General features: G+C 28.2%; 1 protein-coding gene across 1 annotated transcript in view; it reads left to right on the forward strand.

The window, feature by feature from the left end:
- Positions 1-16,765, forward strand: part of LOC121127917 (uncharacterized) — a 65,334-nt gene that overhangs the window by 32,408 nt on the left and 16,161 nt on the right. Inside the window, exons 4-5 of the mRNA XM_040723496.2 lie at positions 644-750; positions 3,506-3,623. Coding sequence (XP_040579430.1) covers positions 644-750; positions 3,506-3,623 — 225 coding nt within the window. The remainder of the gene's footprint in view (positions 1-643; positions 751-3,505; positions 3,624-16,765) is intronic.

A 16,765-nucleotide genomic window follows, 5' to 3' on the forward strand; every position in this document is an offset into this window, starting at 1 on the left:
TGTCATTAGTTTTGATATCAAATTCATAAAGTATTTTTGAGACATACCTATAGGCTTTGTCAAGTTCGTATAAAATTGTTAATTGATAAGCAGAATTTGTTATATTTATGAATTATGAGAGTATTTGAAAATCTTTTGGTTGTATCTTAAATATCGAAGGTCCGCAAATTACATGACACATTTTTCAAAACTACGCAAGTTTTATTGAAAATACACGCAACCTTTTTCATGTATATATGCAATGAATACTTGCGTTATTTATATACTTTATATGTAATGCATCAGTTGAAATTTATAATGTACTAAATAATTCTAATCAAGTAGTAATCAACATCAAAATAGTACAAAACTACACTAGCAATATATTAACCATCTAAAATATATTCCAATATTGTATTTTGCTCATCACAAATTCTTTAACTCATTTTTTGGTTGTAACATAATATTTACTTATACAAGTAACAACCGTTAAAAGATCCGGACTTGTACAATGTTAATTGTAATACACAGCAATTACATCATCATTATTTATGTTTTTTGAATTTAAATCTTGAAAAATAATTGATAGAATAAAAAATATAATTATATTTGGAATTTGATTGACTTTGCTGATATATCTATGACCCACTTACTCTTCTTACAGATTAGGGATCTTCATATATACCTCATACCTCCGGAAGCATGGCAAAATGGTCGAAGTCTTGCTCAGATAGATGTCGTGAACAATAGTATCTCAATGGGATTTATTCGGTAAGCTTATAGCTTTATCATTTTTTTTTTTTAAATAAACATAGTCGAGGAAAGTATACTTTTCAAAAGTGGGTTATTATTTATTCAGATTAGGTTGCAGATTATATGTATTGAGAGCATTAAACATATCTTGTGTATAAGTTATTTTATATAATTTATTAACTCTACTTTTGACTCAATTCATAATATTTTGGATAGAGATAAAATATGGTATTTTTGATGATATATTCGTAAAGAGATTACTATATCTAATTCCACTCTGTTTCAAATATCCAGAAGCAAATAACATGTCATACAACTGTCAGCAGTTTAAAAATGGGAATATACAAATAAAACTTATATAATATATAGTCTACAGAATATCCAGTAGTTGAAAGAATTAACATAATTTAATATTAACTAACCTTTACTGTAAAACATGTGAGATAACATGTTTTTACAAAAAGGGTATTATAGTCAGCGTTAGCTTTAGCGTGAGCGAGGCCTGGTCTAAAAATAAATGTGCAGAGCCGTTTTCTTTCTTTCCATTTTTTAAATATCAATGTTGCTCTTAAAATAATATTTTCACTGTTTTAGAAAATAAAATTTATTTTCTCTCAAAACATCTTATTTAGACGAAAAAAAGTATTTTTGAACTAATTTTGTTATAAATTGTGTCCATATTTCGTTTAATGACATTTTTTTAATTTTTGAAATGACCTTTACTTGTAACAAGATATTTAAGCCAATACTTTGAAGTTTGTTTTGGAATCTCTAAAGGTAATGAAATTACGTCATAAATTTTTTGCCATAAAAGACAATGTTTAGTGATTTCACTCAAAAAATTGAAATTAGAAAGTAATCAACTTGTGCTAATTATTTAAACTTTATGTCATATATTTATTGACTCTGCTGTAAAATAGTTTTTTGAGTTTGGAACATGATTTATTTTCCTTTTGAAATTGTGGTTAATGAAATGCTTGTTATTTTTTATCGAAATTAATCAGTAATGGCTCTTCTGTGCTATCTTTTTAGTCGAAAAAATATCGATATTTGCGTAACGGAACCGATAAAAAACTCTTGGTACCATAAAAATATGATACCTTTATTAATGAAATCATTTTAAATTATACTTTTTACCACGTATTAATTCTTAAATATATAAGCAATATTGATATTTTTTTCAAGAACAGGTTCCTTAAGGAATCAAAAATTATATTTTACCAAAACTAAAAATATATCTTTTTATTTAATATAAATAAATCCAACGAGTATTACAATTATATCATGATCTATGTGCATATATTTAATTTTCCTCCACTTTGGAAGAAATGGTACATTATATGCAACTTTAGCTTATGAACTAAATTTAAATGTGAAAGTATATACCTCTCAACACAGGTCTTTATAAATTCTAAATATATATAATTCTTTAGTTTAGAGGATGTCCAATTTTGAGTTTTGTTACTGATGTCTCATTATAAGTATTCTAAGGAGATCAAAAATATAATCGAAACATCAAATATTTTCACATAGTTATTGACAAATTATATTATTTCCGGGAAAATATTTTTCATAAAAGTTTGTATCGACCAAAGGCAATGTTGTAATGATATTATAACTTCATATTTTATGCAGTAGATTTATTTCTAAAACATAAAGATTGATACATGTACCTATGTGAAAATTATGCTATAAACAATTTGTTTCAAATATATTTGTAAACAATGTACATACATAAATGTAATGTATTATAAAATAGTTATTGGAAAGGAAAATGTCTATATTTATTTCGCTTTCACTTATCGACCTTTAAAAGCTCTTCAAATATTCGCAACTTTGTTTTTATGATTGTAGTAAAAGTGAAATAAATTATTCTTTCATTTTTAATAACTTTTTGAACGGTCAATTTTTTAAAACAAACTCATTAATGGATTATATAGCATTAACAAAATATCATAGGCCTCCATGCAAAATTTAATTTCTCTGGAAGTAACCAGTTCGGAGTTTCGACAATTCGTTTAAGATCTATAATTTATATAAGAGCTATAAGAAAAGCTATATATGGATCCATTTTGAAAGATTATTTTATTTAATATCTATCTATCCAAAAACCAATCTAACACTGTCAGCTATACTTTAAAACATAAGTCAGTTTTTTAAATTATTATTATTATACGATCTTATCAATTTAATGGTCCATTGGTTCACAAATAATTTTTTGTTATATAGTTTACCTAACTTATAAAAGAAAAAAGTATAAAAATGGAAATTATAATAATCGAAAAGTAGTAAAAATATAAATAATGGAAAAATAACTTAATGACTTTTGTTCTTTTGAAGGCCATTGATGGGAAGTTTATTTGAACTCCTACTTTAACATATAATATACAGCTAGTTGTATGATGATGATTTGTGTATATTTGAAACAAATTGAACATGTTCAATGAACCAATATTGGACATGCAAATAAGTTCATGCATTCCTTAAAATGGGACTCAAATAAAGTAAACAATAGCTGGTTATGTCTTATTAGCTCTCAACGCATTTTTGTACTTATACTTAAGTTGCTGACAAAAAAAGGCATATGCTCTTTATCCTTCACGAATTATATTTGATGATGGTTAGTTTTGGAGGGAATCGTGATTTCACATTAATTAGTTATACTGCTCTCCTACATATACAGTTAAAAAGATTTTAACTTCAAAGAGGAAAAAATACAATTGATATAATTCCAATATATCTTTACAAAATTAATATTTCTATTTATTTATAGGGTTTCTGAAGATACTACTTTGGTTGATTTACGACCAGAAATAATATCTCAACTCGAGGATGATGTTTTCTCTCAAGACTATGTTTTTGTTAGAGGAGTTGGGAGACACTTTACTGAGGTAAGAAAACATCTTTTTTTAAGGATTTTTTTTTTGGATTGCTCTCTTATAAATGTGCTTCTTAATGGATAATAATAATGAAAAAAATAATAATATTTGTTTAGCCTCTTTATGTTTAAATGACTATTTGGATTTTTTCTTAAATTGGACAAAAACTTTGTTAATTATATTCTTCGTAGCAGAATAATATAAGACTTTAATTCAGCCTTTCTCTATTCTTATTGAACTGGAAAAATAATCATGTATTATCATTATTATTATTGTAATAACATCAATAAAATTTACAAAAATAAAGCGTGCCCTTATTCCTATGATTGTACTATTTGGCTTGAAGGATTTCAAAAAATCCTTCCCAAAATAAAAATATGGATACATAATTTAAAATAAAGTGGTCTACTGATTGTTTTGAGTACTTTTTATCACTTTTATGGCACCACATCATTACCTAAGAAAGAAAGTAAATGTTGAATGGTTGCATGACTAGACCAAAATAAAAAAAGGTTTTTTATTGTACTTTCATATATTGCAAGAATATGATTACTAATATATTTACTACGAAAATGGAAAAAATATAGTCAAAAATATTTCTTGCCAAACACATATTAGTCACTTTATTTTTATTATTTAAATGAGAGTTTATTATTAGCTTCATATTTCAATAGTTGTAAGTACATATATGTAATCGATGAACAATAAGGATATTTTCGTATAATATGTGAGAATTATGTATGGAAGCATTGACATGATATAGGTAAATATTAATCATATATGTTTGTATACATATTAAATATGCGTGCTGAGAGTGATTTGATAATAGCTTATATGGATAGATTATAAATGAAAGATTCATCCTTTTTATTTTTATTTAAGATACCTAAAACAATATAACATACTTTTATTATGGTATACATATGTTAAATATAGGTAGATAACAAATAAAATCAATATACACATAATATATTTTATGTACCAGGTGTTTGAAAAGTGTTCATGGAGTGTTATTAAAAATTTAAGAGGTTATGTTGATAATTTTTTATAAACGTCCGGGTCGAATTTTTCGGACATTTTCCTGGGATTTATCAATGGTATATGCTCTTATATTATTTTGCCTCCTAATATCAAAATCAACAGTCAAGGTATTTTCATTACTGAAGAAAATTAAGCTGTTTCCATAATGTTTATGATGATTCAGGATGCGTTGACAGCGCCGCTGGAGCTGTTTTAGACTTGACTAAATAAAGATCGTTTTTGAGCTCTTATGGCCTTTACACCAGCACTTGTTAAGGCTTTTGATACTGTGGCCAACTCAGTAACTTTCATTTTTGGATTCAAGACCTTCTAATGGCTAATGGTTGACTGAGGGCATTTGTATGATTTTGGTGTTACCAGCATAGACTTGAACCGCAAATTCCTTTACTTTGGATTCCTTTTTTCCACTTAAACACATTTAATCTTATGTAAACAGCTAATCTCACTTATAAAACTATCGTACCCTAAAGTTCGAACTGTATGCTGACAAAAAACCCTACAAGACTTCTTACAATTTCAATAGCATTCTAATACTTTTTGAACACCCAGTACAATATTCTTGAATATCAGTTTATGTATTCTTCTTTACACAAAGTTAGTTGCTGTGTAAATGTGTTTGAATAATTTTGCATTACTTATTATTTTCACATACTACTTTTTACACTCTTTCAAAAAAAAAATGCGTTCATCCACCTATCTACCTGCGTAAATACTAACATAGGTACATTAATGTATATGTGTGTATATAAAGTATAATTATTCCACTAAAAAGCTTTTCACTTACTTTTTATACAGGATTTTTTTCCTCCAAGACTATAATTACTATTTATTATTATTACCCAAATAAAATTTACCTTCAACCAGAGAAACTAAATTTATGTTCATACGTTTTTCCGTAGTCTACGTAGAAGAATACATTTAGTCAGACGGGGTTTCAGCTAAAAAAACAATGGGATTAGCAGTTTTCCTAAAACCCGCTAATAAATAGCTATTAAGAGAATTTTATTTTTTGAGTGAAATGCAATGCATTTAAGCATGATATATACTTATATAGGTATATACAAGTGTTCTTTTTTTTTGTTCTTCTCTCGATTTCTAATGAAGCAAAAAAGTTGTGCACATAAAATAATAATAAAAAAAATTCAAAGTGTACGTTTCCAATCGCAAATATTATTTATAGTTAATCATTGCATGGTTTAATTACTAAGATTTCTCTTTTTAGGAAAAAGAAAAGTAAAACTAAAAATAATATGTAGGGGATTGTGTAAACAACTGTCACAGTTGTTGACCCTGTTTTTAATCCTTTGATATCTTTTTCATCTATTAAGAAAGAATTAGGAGAAAACCCCGTACATTCAAATTCCGCCCATTTTGACTGGATTGATTTGTGTCAATTCATACATGTGCTTCTTGTGGACAGGAAATTTATCTATTTTAAGAATACGTACAAAGTCTACAACTACAAACATACTTAATATTATGTAATATAATATAATCATACATATTGTATTCTTTTAGTGCACGGTTCATTCCTCCTTTGGCAGTGGGCCGATATTATTTACTCGAGAAATAAATAGACCTGGATTGCTTTTTTTCTTCTTCTTCTTGATATATAAAAAAAGTAAGAGGGGGATTCCCCCTTCTTACTACTAAAACATTAATATTCAACTCTTATTATTTAGAGCACTTACTTCTTCATTTCTTATTTCAAGCTCCCTTTTGACGAAAGTTTTTGTTTATAAATTGATTATAAGAGAAATTGCGCTCCCTTTTTTCATAAACCTCCATACTCAAATCAATTTTTTCCTTGTTGCTTTCACTCAAATAATTACTATGTTTTTTTGTACCCTTCTGTATGCTCTTATTGTACGTATTTTCTATGTACATTGCACATGCTATGACTTCAATCTACTCAAGATAAGTCATACTGAACTATATAATATGAAGATGACCATTTTCTCATCAAACTTTCTTATTTGTTTGTACTCTTGCAATGATTTGAATGTATTTATGTTGTATGTATGTCAGAGCCTACTATTAAATGTCTATATGTCTTGCAACCCGTACAACATTTAAGAAGAAGTAGAAAAAAGGGAAAAGGGAGGGAAGAAGGAAGGAAGGGGAAGGAACCAGTGTATTGTATATTTTATTTGAGAATTAAATATTGCTTTCTTCCGATATCAGACACTCTTTTATAAATATATACACACATTGAAACATATCAACGTCTTGTATTATTATAGATATCCTCCAACAAATGTGCTGTGCTTCATCTCTTCTACCTAATTGAGTGAATCCCTAATACATCTACGTTTAATATTCTATATTAATCATTACTTAATAAATCATTCCCATTGGCACTTTAAATGAAGAAAAAAAGAAAATCCAAGGAAAAAATAACTACTACTAATAAGTGACTTACTTTGATGTTGATTGTTCATATCGACAAACATGAAAGATAGATTCAACATCTCATTTTGTAACATTCAAAGACAAAAATTAAAGTGTTTGGGTCTACCTGGGTCACATATACATCAAGTTTTTCTCCATGATTAAATAATAACAACAATTATAAGGGCTCATGATAATAGCGAATTTCTATACAACATGATACGTATCTCTTGCTCCAGTAAATCTTAATCCATTGATGTTCACATAACAAAATGACTTTGTACCATTGTTTTTCGGGCTGGCCCGGATATCTTTAGTTTATTAAAATAGCCAGGACTCTGTTTCACTGCCACTTCAATATGTTTAAATGCACTGTTCCGCATAATAAATTGGTGATATGTGTTCATGAAACAGGTGAGATTTGCCCGGCCATATTTGGAAAAACATGTACCAATGACGAAAACTCATCTTCTTTGGATCATCATCTTGAACAAAGTAAGAATAAAATTGACAAATACACTTTTTATTCTATAAACCTAAAATATTTTCGGGGAATATATAACATATTTTAATATCTGATATTATATGTACGGAAATATGTAATTAACAAAACTTTGGTGAAAATTAACAGTACTCAGATATAGATCTAAAAAATAAAAATTGTTTTCACACTCTGACTTCATCAACGTAGAAAATTAATTAATTAAAATTGATAATATTTATGCAAATATATTTTTCACAAAATATAGCTCTCATTGAATGCACAAACACCCTCCAATCTCTTCTGGAAGTCCTCGCTGAGAGCCTTGATATAAATCTCAAACATCATAGCCCATTGCTCATTGACTGTGCTTTAGGGCATCAATGTATAAGGGGGTCGCAGCAACTTTCTTTCAATTTTGTTAATGCTTCAAAAAGGCACATTGTTCTCCAAGTACTTCTGGTCCACTTATAAGGTTAAAGCTGGGGCACCATACTGCTGCATGACTTTCCACCTGTTTTTTTTTAAGGTTCTGTAATTATAATCCTGGATACATTGAATTTATTTGAATGCCCTGAATACCCTTCAGAGGCGCAGTCCCGATAGCCGCATTCACAAAATTGAGCTCCAATTAAGCTTCGTACCAAACATAGGATCTATGGCTATCCATGTCTTTCCCGGCTTTCACCCTCTTTGTGATATTGTAAACGCCCCCCTTGATTATTTCTATCTACCAAATGTTTCAATAAGGATACTTTTGTTGTGGTTTTCGGACATCTTTGATCTGATGAATTCTTTTTAATACAAATACCTGCTTAAATTTTTCCTCTTCAGTTAATTTTATTGAAGTTTCAAGAATAAAATCTTGTAAACTTTACAAAAACTATTTTTACGAGATAAAATGTTTTTCGTGCAGAATGCCATAGTTATTATGAATCTTTACTTTTGTGGTTCTTTATCCAGAGGTTATAAAGTATTTCAGAGGTAGTCTAAAACACAGTATTGTAACAAATTTTCTCTCTGATATTACCTGCCTTGAAATTTTGAATATGCTTCAATTTGGTTAATGAGTCAAAAAGACTAAGGAACTTCATATCAAATTCTGAAAAATATTTATTATCCTATTAGTTATCCCTAACACACTTTTTTCAAAATAAAATCATCACCTTCTTAATAATAAATGCAACCATTAACTATAATTTCTATACATAAATGAACATGAAATAAAGAAGCATATCAATGATGTTTATAAAAATATTTATGGAATATTATTTTAAGAAACATGAGTAGGACATAGGTTTATGTATACACCGTGTATGGACATGTTGTTTACATAAATATATTTATTCTATCATAAAAATTGAAATGGACGGTAATAATAGATTTTTGTTTGTTTGATTAACAATTAAAAGTAAACTTTATGTAAAATAAATGAAATAACAAAATTTAGACCTTCAGTCAATTTCTCAGAATATTTTGTCCTCTTGTCTTCCATATTCCATATATATGTATGCTCATACATTCATTAAAATGATTCAGAATGTATATAATAATTGCAAATCCTACAATGAATAAAAAAAAACAATTGCTATGTTTAAGTTGGTTCTTAGTTGTTTTAAAATCAAAATATATTTTCTGCAAATATAAAGACATAAAAAATACATATATTTCGCAAAATTGACAATGGATGTCCTTAATTGCTACATAAAAGCTTTTTTCAGTTTTTTTTATTGCTTATGAAATATTAAAACTAATTTATAATATAAATTTCGAAATCTGAAATATCTTGTATGTAGAATTCAATGACTATATAAACAAGCTTTCTTTTAAACAATCAATGAAATACCATTTAAAACTTCAAAAATTATAAATATTTTTATTAGTAAATAATTAAGAAAGAAACTTTAAAGTAGTTTTATTTTCTTGCAAACATTTGAATTTAATTCAATACTTGTGTTTATATTGTATGTGGGGTAATCAGATTATAATAAATTAATAAAAAAGTATAACTTAAGCTCAAAATTTCATCATATTTATATTTTTTCTTTGAAGCACAGTAATTATAATTTTGGCAATAAAAAAAAACTCATTTTAAGTGTAATTGATTGATATTTCATCTTAAAAATAATAAAAAGGTTGTTTTACAGCAATAATATTGATTTGATTTTTGTTTACAATAGAAACAGAAATCCTTCTTGTTGTTGTTATAAATAGAGTAATATTTCAGTAAAATGTAAATTTACATTGTATTTTAGTCAGTTTTTCATTCTTGTTCCTTATATGTGTTCTGAATGTTGATTATTTGAGTCCAGATTAACTCTTCCTTGGCTATGAACCAATGTTTACTATTAATTGAAGAAAAAAGGAAATATGAATTTTCTAACAAAATCTAAGGACCTTAAAATTATTTAGTCACATGATAGAAGCATTCTATTTTAAGGGTATTATTTCAAATTTTAGTCAGTTCTTGGTAATAGGTGCATGATATATTTTTATTACAAGTAAAAAAAATAGATTATAAATTTGATACCTGATTCTGTGTTTTTGGACTTGATGCATTAATCCCATACCTTCTTTGATGAAAATAATCAAAAACATACACATCTGATAATTCATGTTACAAAATGTACAAGTAGACAGTGTGTATCTTTTGAGGAATGGAAAAAGGTCCTATAACTTTGTCTATATATTAAATACGTTGATATAATGGTACATACAAATCTTTGAAATAAATCTCTTCTTAAGTAATAACACAATCTATTTCCACTTAAATTTCTTGAACAAGATTAAATCAATATTTATGAATTCCCCGGAGTAACATTTTTCAATGCCAAACTCGGCTCCTTGGTTACTTCCAAACAATGGTTACGAATATTTCAACATTTTCTATAACTTTTACCTCGATATGGATCAAGTAAATATCAGTTCTTGCATCAATTCATAATCTTGCTACAATATGGTTATTATCATTATGATATGAATAGGAATCCTGTAATAGTGCTTATTGATAACGACAGTTCAGATAGTTTTATACGTTACAGTTTGGCTAAAATAAATGATTGTCGTTTGACCTAATACTCTCTCCATCTCCATAGTCTCGACGTTGCAAACGTGTTTAACTTCTAAAGTTTTTGATTAAATGAAAACTTATATTCTATTAGGAATTGTATATTTTTAAAGGTCTCTGCTGCAAAGCCATTTCGGGACTTGATTTTTTTATATTTTCATTCATGGTTGAAGATGTCCTTTAATGGCAACCATCATCATTTGACTGTGTGTGGGTTATCTACTATTTGTTATATGTTCCATCCAAAAATATTATCAAATATACAACCAGATTTTAAATACATTGGCAAAGTCTAAACGTTATTCAAGAGATAATTTATAAATATTTTCAATGAAATAGGTCAAATACTAGAGTATGATATTACAGGAACCAGTTGTTCTTCGTGGAGGGTTAAAAAAAAAAGAACATGTCAAATGATAATCATAAAAAAGTCATATACGATTCTCAGACAGTTAGTTAATTTTCAATTTTGATGGTTTTATCGAACAAGTTTTTTAAAGTTAAGCGGCTCACAATAAGATATTTAACACAATTGATATGTAATGTTTACTATAAAGTGGCAGTCTCTGGGAAAGAAAATTTGCAGAAAAGGCATGCTTGGATCGACGATGTAACTGCTTGTGGCCTTGATAGAAAATAAACTGCTGAAATTTTGACTAAGCAGCAAAAACTACTAAGAAATATAATTTGAAGATTAATAAAATCAAAAGTTACTTGTTAGAAGATTCGATAAAATTGTTTGGATCCCATATTTCAAATAAAATACTGAAATCTAATCCAGAGTGCCTACACCCGCTCGTAGAAATGACGGAACCCTTGAACCAAAGGTCTCTGGAAATAATTATTGGAGCGTTTTACGGATTTTCTTTTGAAGAAGTTAAAAATAAAATTTCTGCTATTTATACTATAGGCTCATTGATATCTTTGGTTATGGAAAGGATGCCTCTCACAACGCTTATTGAGCTAAGATACCTATCACATTTTTTTTTAAATATCACTGTTTCCATGTGAAAAAGGATATTCTTTTGTTGAGAAAGAAGTTTATACGGCAGTAGACAAATGCGTTAGTGCAAATATTACCTACTTAATTATTATTTTCAATTAATAACTTATCAAGATGCTTTATCACATATCACATGTGTTGAGCCAGAAGCACACGATCAAAATTAAAAACGAGAAAATAATATATATTGTATGATATAATATAAATAGGCATTTCTTTTTATATATATATATATATATTACATCGGTCAATAAGTCAAGGGCCTAACTACGAGATGGTGCCACTAACAAAATATTTTTCGAAAGTTCAAATATTCAAAAGGTTACTGTCAAAATTTCATGAAGTTTGGTTTGTTATTTATTGAGTTACAGTTGTTTAAGTTAGGCTATTTTTGTTATTCTTAAAAACAATGGATTCAAAGCAATTTCGTTTGTTGATATATTATTGCTTTTTGGTGGGAAAAACCACCGTTCAAGCTCAAGATTGGCTTGAAAATTGTTATCCGGACTCTTCCCCATGAAAAACAACCATCAAATGATGGTTTGCCGTTTTCAAACGTGGTCGTACGGATACCAATGATGCTGAACGCCCTGATCGGCATAATGAGGCGGTTATTCCGGAAAACATAAAAAAAATCCTGAAAATCATTATGGGCAATCGCTAAGTGAAGTTACAAGAGATAGCTGACACTCTGAAGTTATCAAATGGTAGTATTTATACCATCATACACGATCATTTGGGTATGAAAAAGCTTTTTTCCAATAGGGTACCACGTTTGCTCACACCAGAGCAAAAGCAACAACAAGAAGATGATTCAAAGAGCTGCTTGGAGATGTTCAAAATAAGAAGGAATTTTGCGTCCGTACATCATAATGGATGAAACATGGATTCACAACTTCATCTCAGAATCAAAACGGCAGTCTGCTGAGTGGTGTGCAGACGGAGAAAACCGTCCAAAGACTCAAACATCGGCTGGGAAGGTCATGTGCTCTGTATTTTGGGATTTGGATGGAATTTTATTCATTGACTACTTAAAACATGGAAAAACAATCAACATAGTCTATTATATTGGTTTGTTGTATCGCTTGAAGGCCAAAATTAACCAGAAAATACCTCATTTGAAGAAAAAAAGGTACTCTGTCACCAAGATAATGCACCGTGTCACAAGTTAATAAAAACAGCCGCAAAAACGGGTCAAATTGGTTTCGAATTGCTACCGCGCCCACCGTATTGTCCAGATTTGGCCCCCCCAGTGACTACAGGCTCTTCGCAGAACTCGAAAAGATGCTTCGTGGAAAGAGGTTTGCTCAGGTGAGGAAGTGATTATCGTAACTGAAGCTTATTTTGAAGTTCTCGATAAATCGTTCTACACACGTGGTATCGAAAAGCTAGAGAAACTTTTGAATGATTGTATGATTCTAAAAGAGGATTACATTGATGTATAAAAATGGATTTTGCCTTAAAAAAAAATTGTTTTCCTATCTAGGCCTGGGACTTATTAACCGATGTGTTGTAATAGGTTGGCTGAAAAGTTCGTAGGTATGCACATGGATGGTTCCACTAGAATTAAATCAAATGATTTTTTGTTAGATCTAACCTTCAAACGATATATGTATAAGTTTTTCAGCTGTTGGAATTTGGTTCGTGTGATAAAGCATTACAAATTAAGGAACTTTTGTAATAAAAAAAAATTATCAATAGGAATTTTGTTTGTTAATATAGCAATTTCTTTGTTAGAATGATATTGTTAAAGCTAAGGCACGGCTTGATAAACATTAGTACTTTGACATACGAAAACTGTGTTCAAAGTAAGTGCAATAAAAACTAACAGCATATTCATGATTCGTAATAAATTTGAGCGGAATTCAACAGTTATAAATTCGAACTGTTTTTAGACAATATATGACTATGAATGAAACTGGATTGCTTCTAAAGACATGCTCTATAATTATGGTGAGGATAATGTTATAAAAATGATCAAAAATATATAAACCTGAATCAATCAAATATATATTGTGTAGTTTTTAAGATATAATAAAGAAAACCCTCAAACCTTTATGGGATATATAATTTGCAACAAAATTTTGAATACAACCTTTCTTAAGGTATACTACACACACACTTCACTAAATACCTATTCATATTTTCAAATTAGATCATGTTTTGGTTCTTACTTGATAATTTGAGATAATTTTTGAGAAAAAACGAATATAGAAATAAAATTAGTATTAGATTTTTCTATGTGATTTGATATAAAATTTCAAACCGTTTTATAAAGAATCTTGATCATATATATAAATAATAATATTTCTATTTTATATATCTAAACATGACAGTAATTCTCAAATGTTTGAAAAACGCTCTACGTGGACGTGAATTGATTTGAAAAGCTGTAAAATATTGGAAAAAAATATTTTTTCATGGCGTTCCTTCAAAATTATGTAGTTGAATTGTGACATATGATTTTATTTAATTAAGAGACTATAGAGAGACCATCTTTCAACAATACTTGAACATAATTGCTCTAATTTACTTCAAGTAATGAGTATTTTAGTTCTTATGATGTTGTAAGAAAATAATTATACTTGTTCGGTACTGCGTATTACGTGTAAATATTTCGATGTTTTTCTATATTTTTATTTTTCAAATATTGGTTTGTGATACCAAATGTCTAATATATAATATTATTATTATCAAATAAACTTTCAAGGTTCATTCATGCCAAATAAAAAATCCTATTATACCTATTTATCATTTTGGATTACATTTCTTATTGAATTCTTCAAAATATTACATTTTATTTATACTCCATTCATTTCCAAGTTTGATTTGTTGAACATGTCATACCTGTATTGTTTGTTTATAATTTGTCAAGAAAGTATTCTGCATGAATAGTTGTTTCTACTTGATTCTTTATATCATTAATAAGGATTTCAATTTTTCTTTGATACATCCTTCTTGTCTTTTTTGCCTTTACTGTTGAGTTGAGGTCTTCGTTACTTCTTTTACTTCTCACGACTTAACGTATGACTTGATATTTTGGGAAGTTGAACCGGTTAAAAGACAAAAAAACAAAGTTGTCCTGAAGAATGGCTCCAGTGATAAAAGGCTCCGTGGAATTGCTTCGATACTGGATATACTAAACAAAAGTACCATTCATGTTGCATTGGCGTGATTAGTATAGACGTACACTGATATCACTTAGAGTGATGCAGTTAGTTCTGCGGCTAGTTAAGTATAACACAAATACAAAATTTTAGCAAATTTGGTTAACATTTACCTCCAGCACAATTGCAATTTCTAAACACGCATGAAGCAATTTTTTTTTTTGTTGTGCTTTATTTTAAAAATATGTATTAAAAAGATAAAACATTTCTATGAAAAATGAAAGATTATTGTGTTTTACAATTTTTTTATGACTTTAGTTTCCTTGATTGTAGAGAGTAATATGTTATTGCACATAGACTATTTATTAAATAAAGAAAACATGATTAAATTTCAGTTGAGAAATGAAGAAAAAAATCTTTAATTTTTTTATCTCAATAATGATCATCTTCATATGATAATATAAATTAAATTAGATATATATCATTTGTCTATTTTTAAATACCAACTACTTGTATCATTCTTTCTGTTTCTTTGATTTGGAAGAAAACTTATTATTTTCTACAATCAAGGAAACTAGAGTCACAAAAAACAATATTCTTTTATTGTTCATAAAAATACTTTATTTCAATATATCTTTTCAAAATAAAGCAAAACATTTATTTTTGTGTCATACGTATTTCGAAATTGCAATTGTGCTAGGGGTATATTTTAACCAAATTTTCTTAAATTTTGTATTTGTGTTCTACTTACCTAGTTGCACAACAAAATTAGGTTTCGCTGATTCTGAAAATGATTTCTAATTTCAGGGGCAAAAGCATCACCCTAATATCGCCCATTGCCTTTATATCTCTTATATCTAAAATTTTTGTTATTGCGAATATCCTATCTTCTTGCTAAGAATTTGAAAGTAAAAATATTAAAACAGGTTCATATTGATAATGCCACACACCTTTCCTTCCAAGTTTCATTGGTATACTTTTTACTTTTTCAAAAGTGCATCCCTCTTTTCATGCCCTGAATTAAGTGTATTTCATGTAATGACTTTCTGTTGTGAGCTATATCGAATGCAAAATAATGCATATTTTAATTTTATGAAGATCTTGATCTACAATTCTTAAAATCCTGAAGTCTGGTGTTAACACTTTATAATCTCTTAAAACGTTTGTAGGAGTGAAAATTAAAATAGAAACGCCATATCTAATAAATCTGTTACTGTTTGGTTTAAAATATATTACTAATCAAAAATTCATCAAACCTTATTTTGAATAGTTAAACACCAAAACTTGATTGGAGAGTGTAACTATCATATTTTTTTGTGTTTCCATTTCTCTTCTTATTTAAGGTACTGAAAACAATCCATTTTTTTGTGCCTTAATATTTCCAAACTTTCTTTCAATTTTCCAATTTAAAAAAAAACTTCAGGACTTTCTGATAATTCAATTTTTAATGCATCCCGAGAATGGATAAGTAATCTGTATCCATTAGTATGTCTACATGAAAGCCACAATAACTCTCACTCTAACGATTATTGAATAGATATTCAAGCTGCAGATAGTTTCCAAGTGTTGTGTGTTGTTGTATGAAATACCATTACCCTAACTTTTTCTGTATATTTATAATCACTCAATAAATTAAAATTAGTCTTTGCTATTCTCTGTCTGAATACATCGATTATTTGGTATGGTAGTGCAGAAAACTAAATAATTTTACTCTTCCAATTCCTAAAATAAATATGGGTTATCTTTCTTCCAATAAATTAGGACTTTTAAGAGCTTCCATGAGTTTTCTGTTCCAGTGCAATGCCATAATGGACAGGGGTTTGCAGAACTTTATAAATGTTTTGCAATATTACTAACTGTTACAATAAGTATTTTTAGCCTTAAACATAACTTCAATAAATTTTCTTTGCGTCAGCATTACTTGCTTTGATCTATGCTGACGTTAGTTTTGTCAAGGATATGACAGATAAATATTATTCGTGACGACTCAATTAACCACGTAAGGATTTTTGAGAACATAATGTTGCCAGAAAGGTAATCTTTCATATTTAAACATTCAAAAAT

This window comes from Lepeophtheirus salmonis, chromosome 13 (genome assembly GCF_016086655.4).
Source record: "Lepeophtheirus salmonis chromosome 13, UVic_Lsal_1.4, whole genome shotgun sequence".
Lineage (NCBI taxonomy): Eukaryota > Metazoa > Arthropoda > Copepoda > Siphonostomatoida > Caligidae > Lepeophtheirus > Lepeophtheirus salmonis.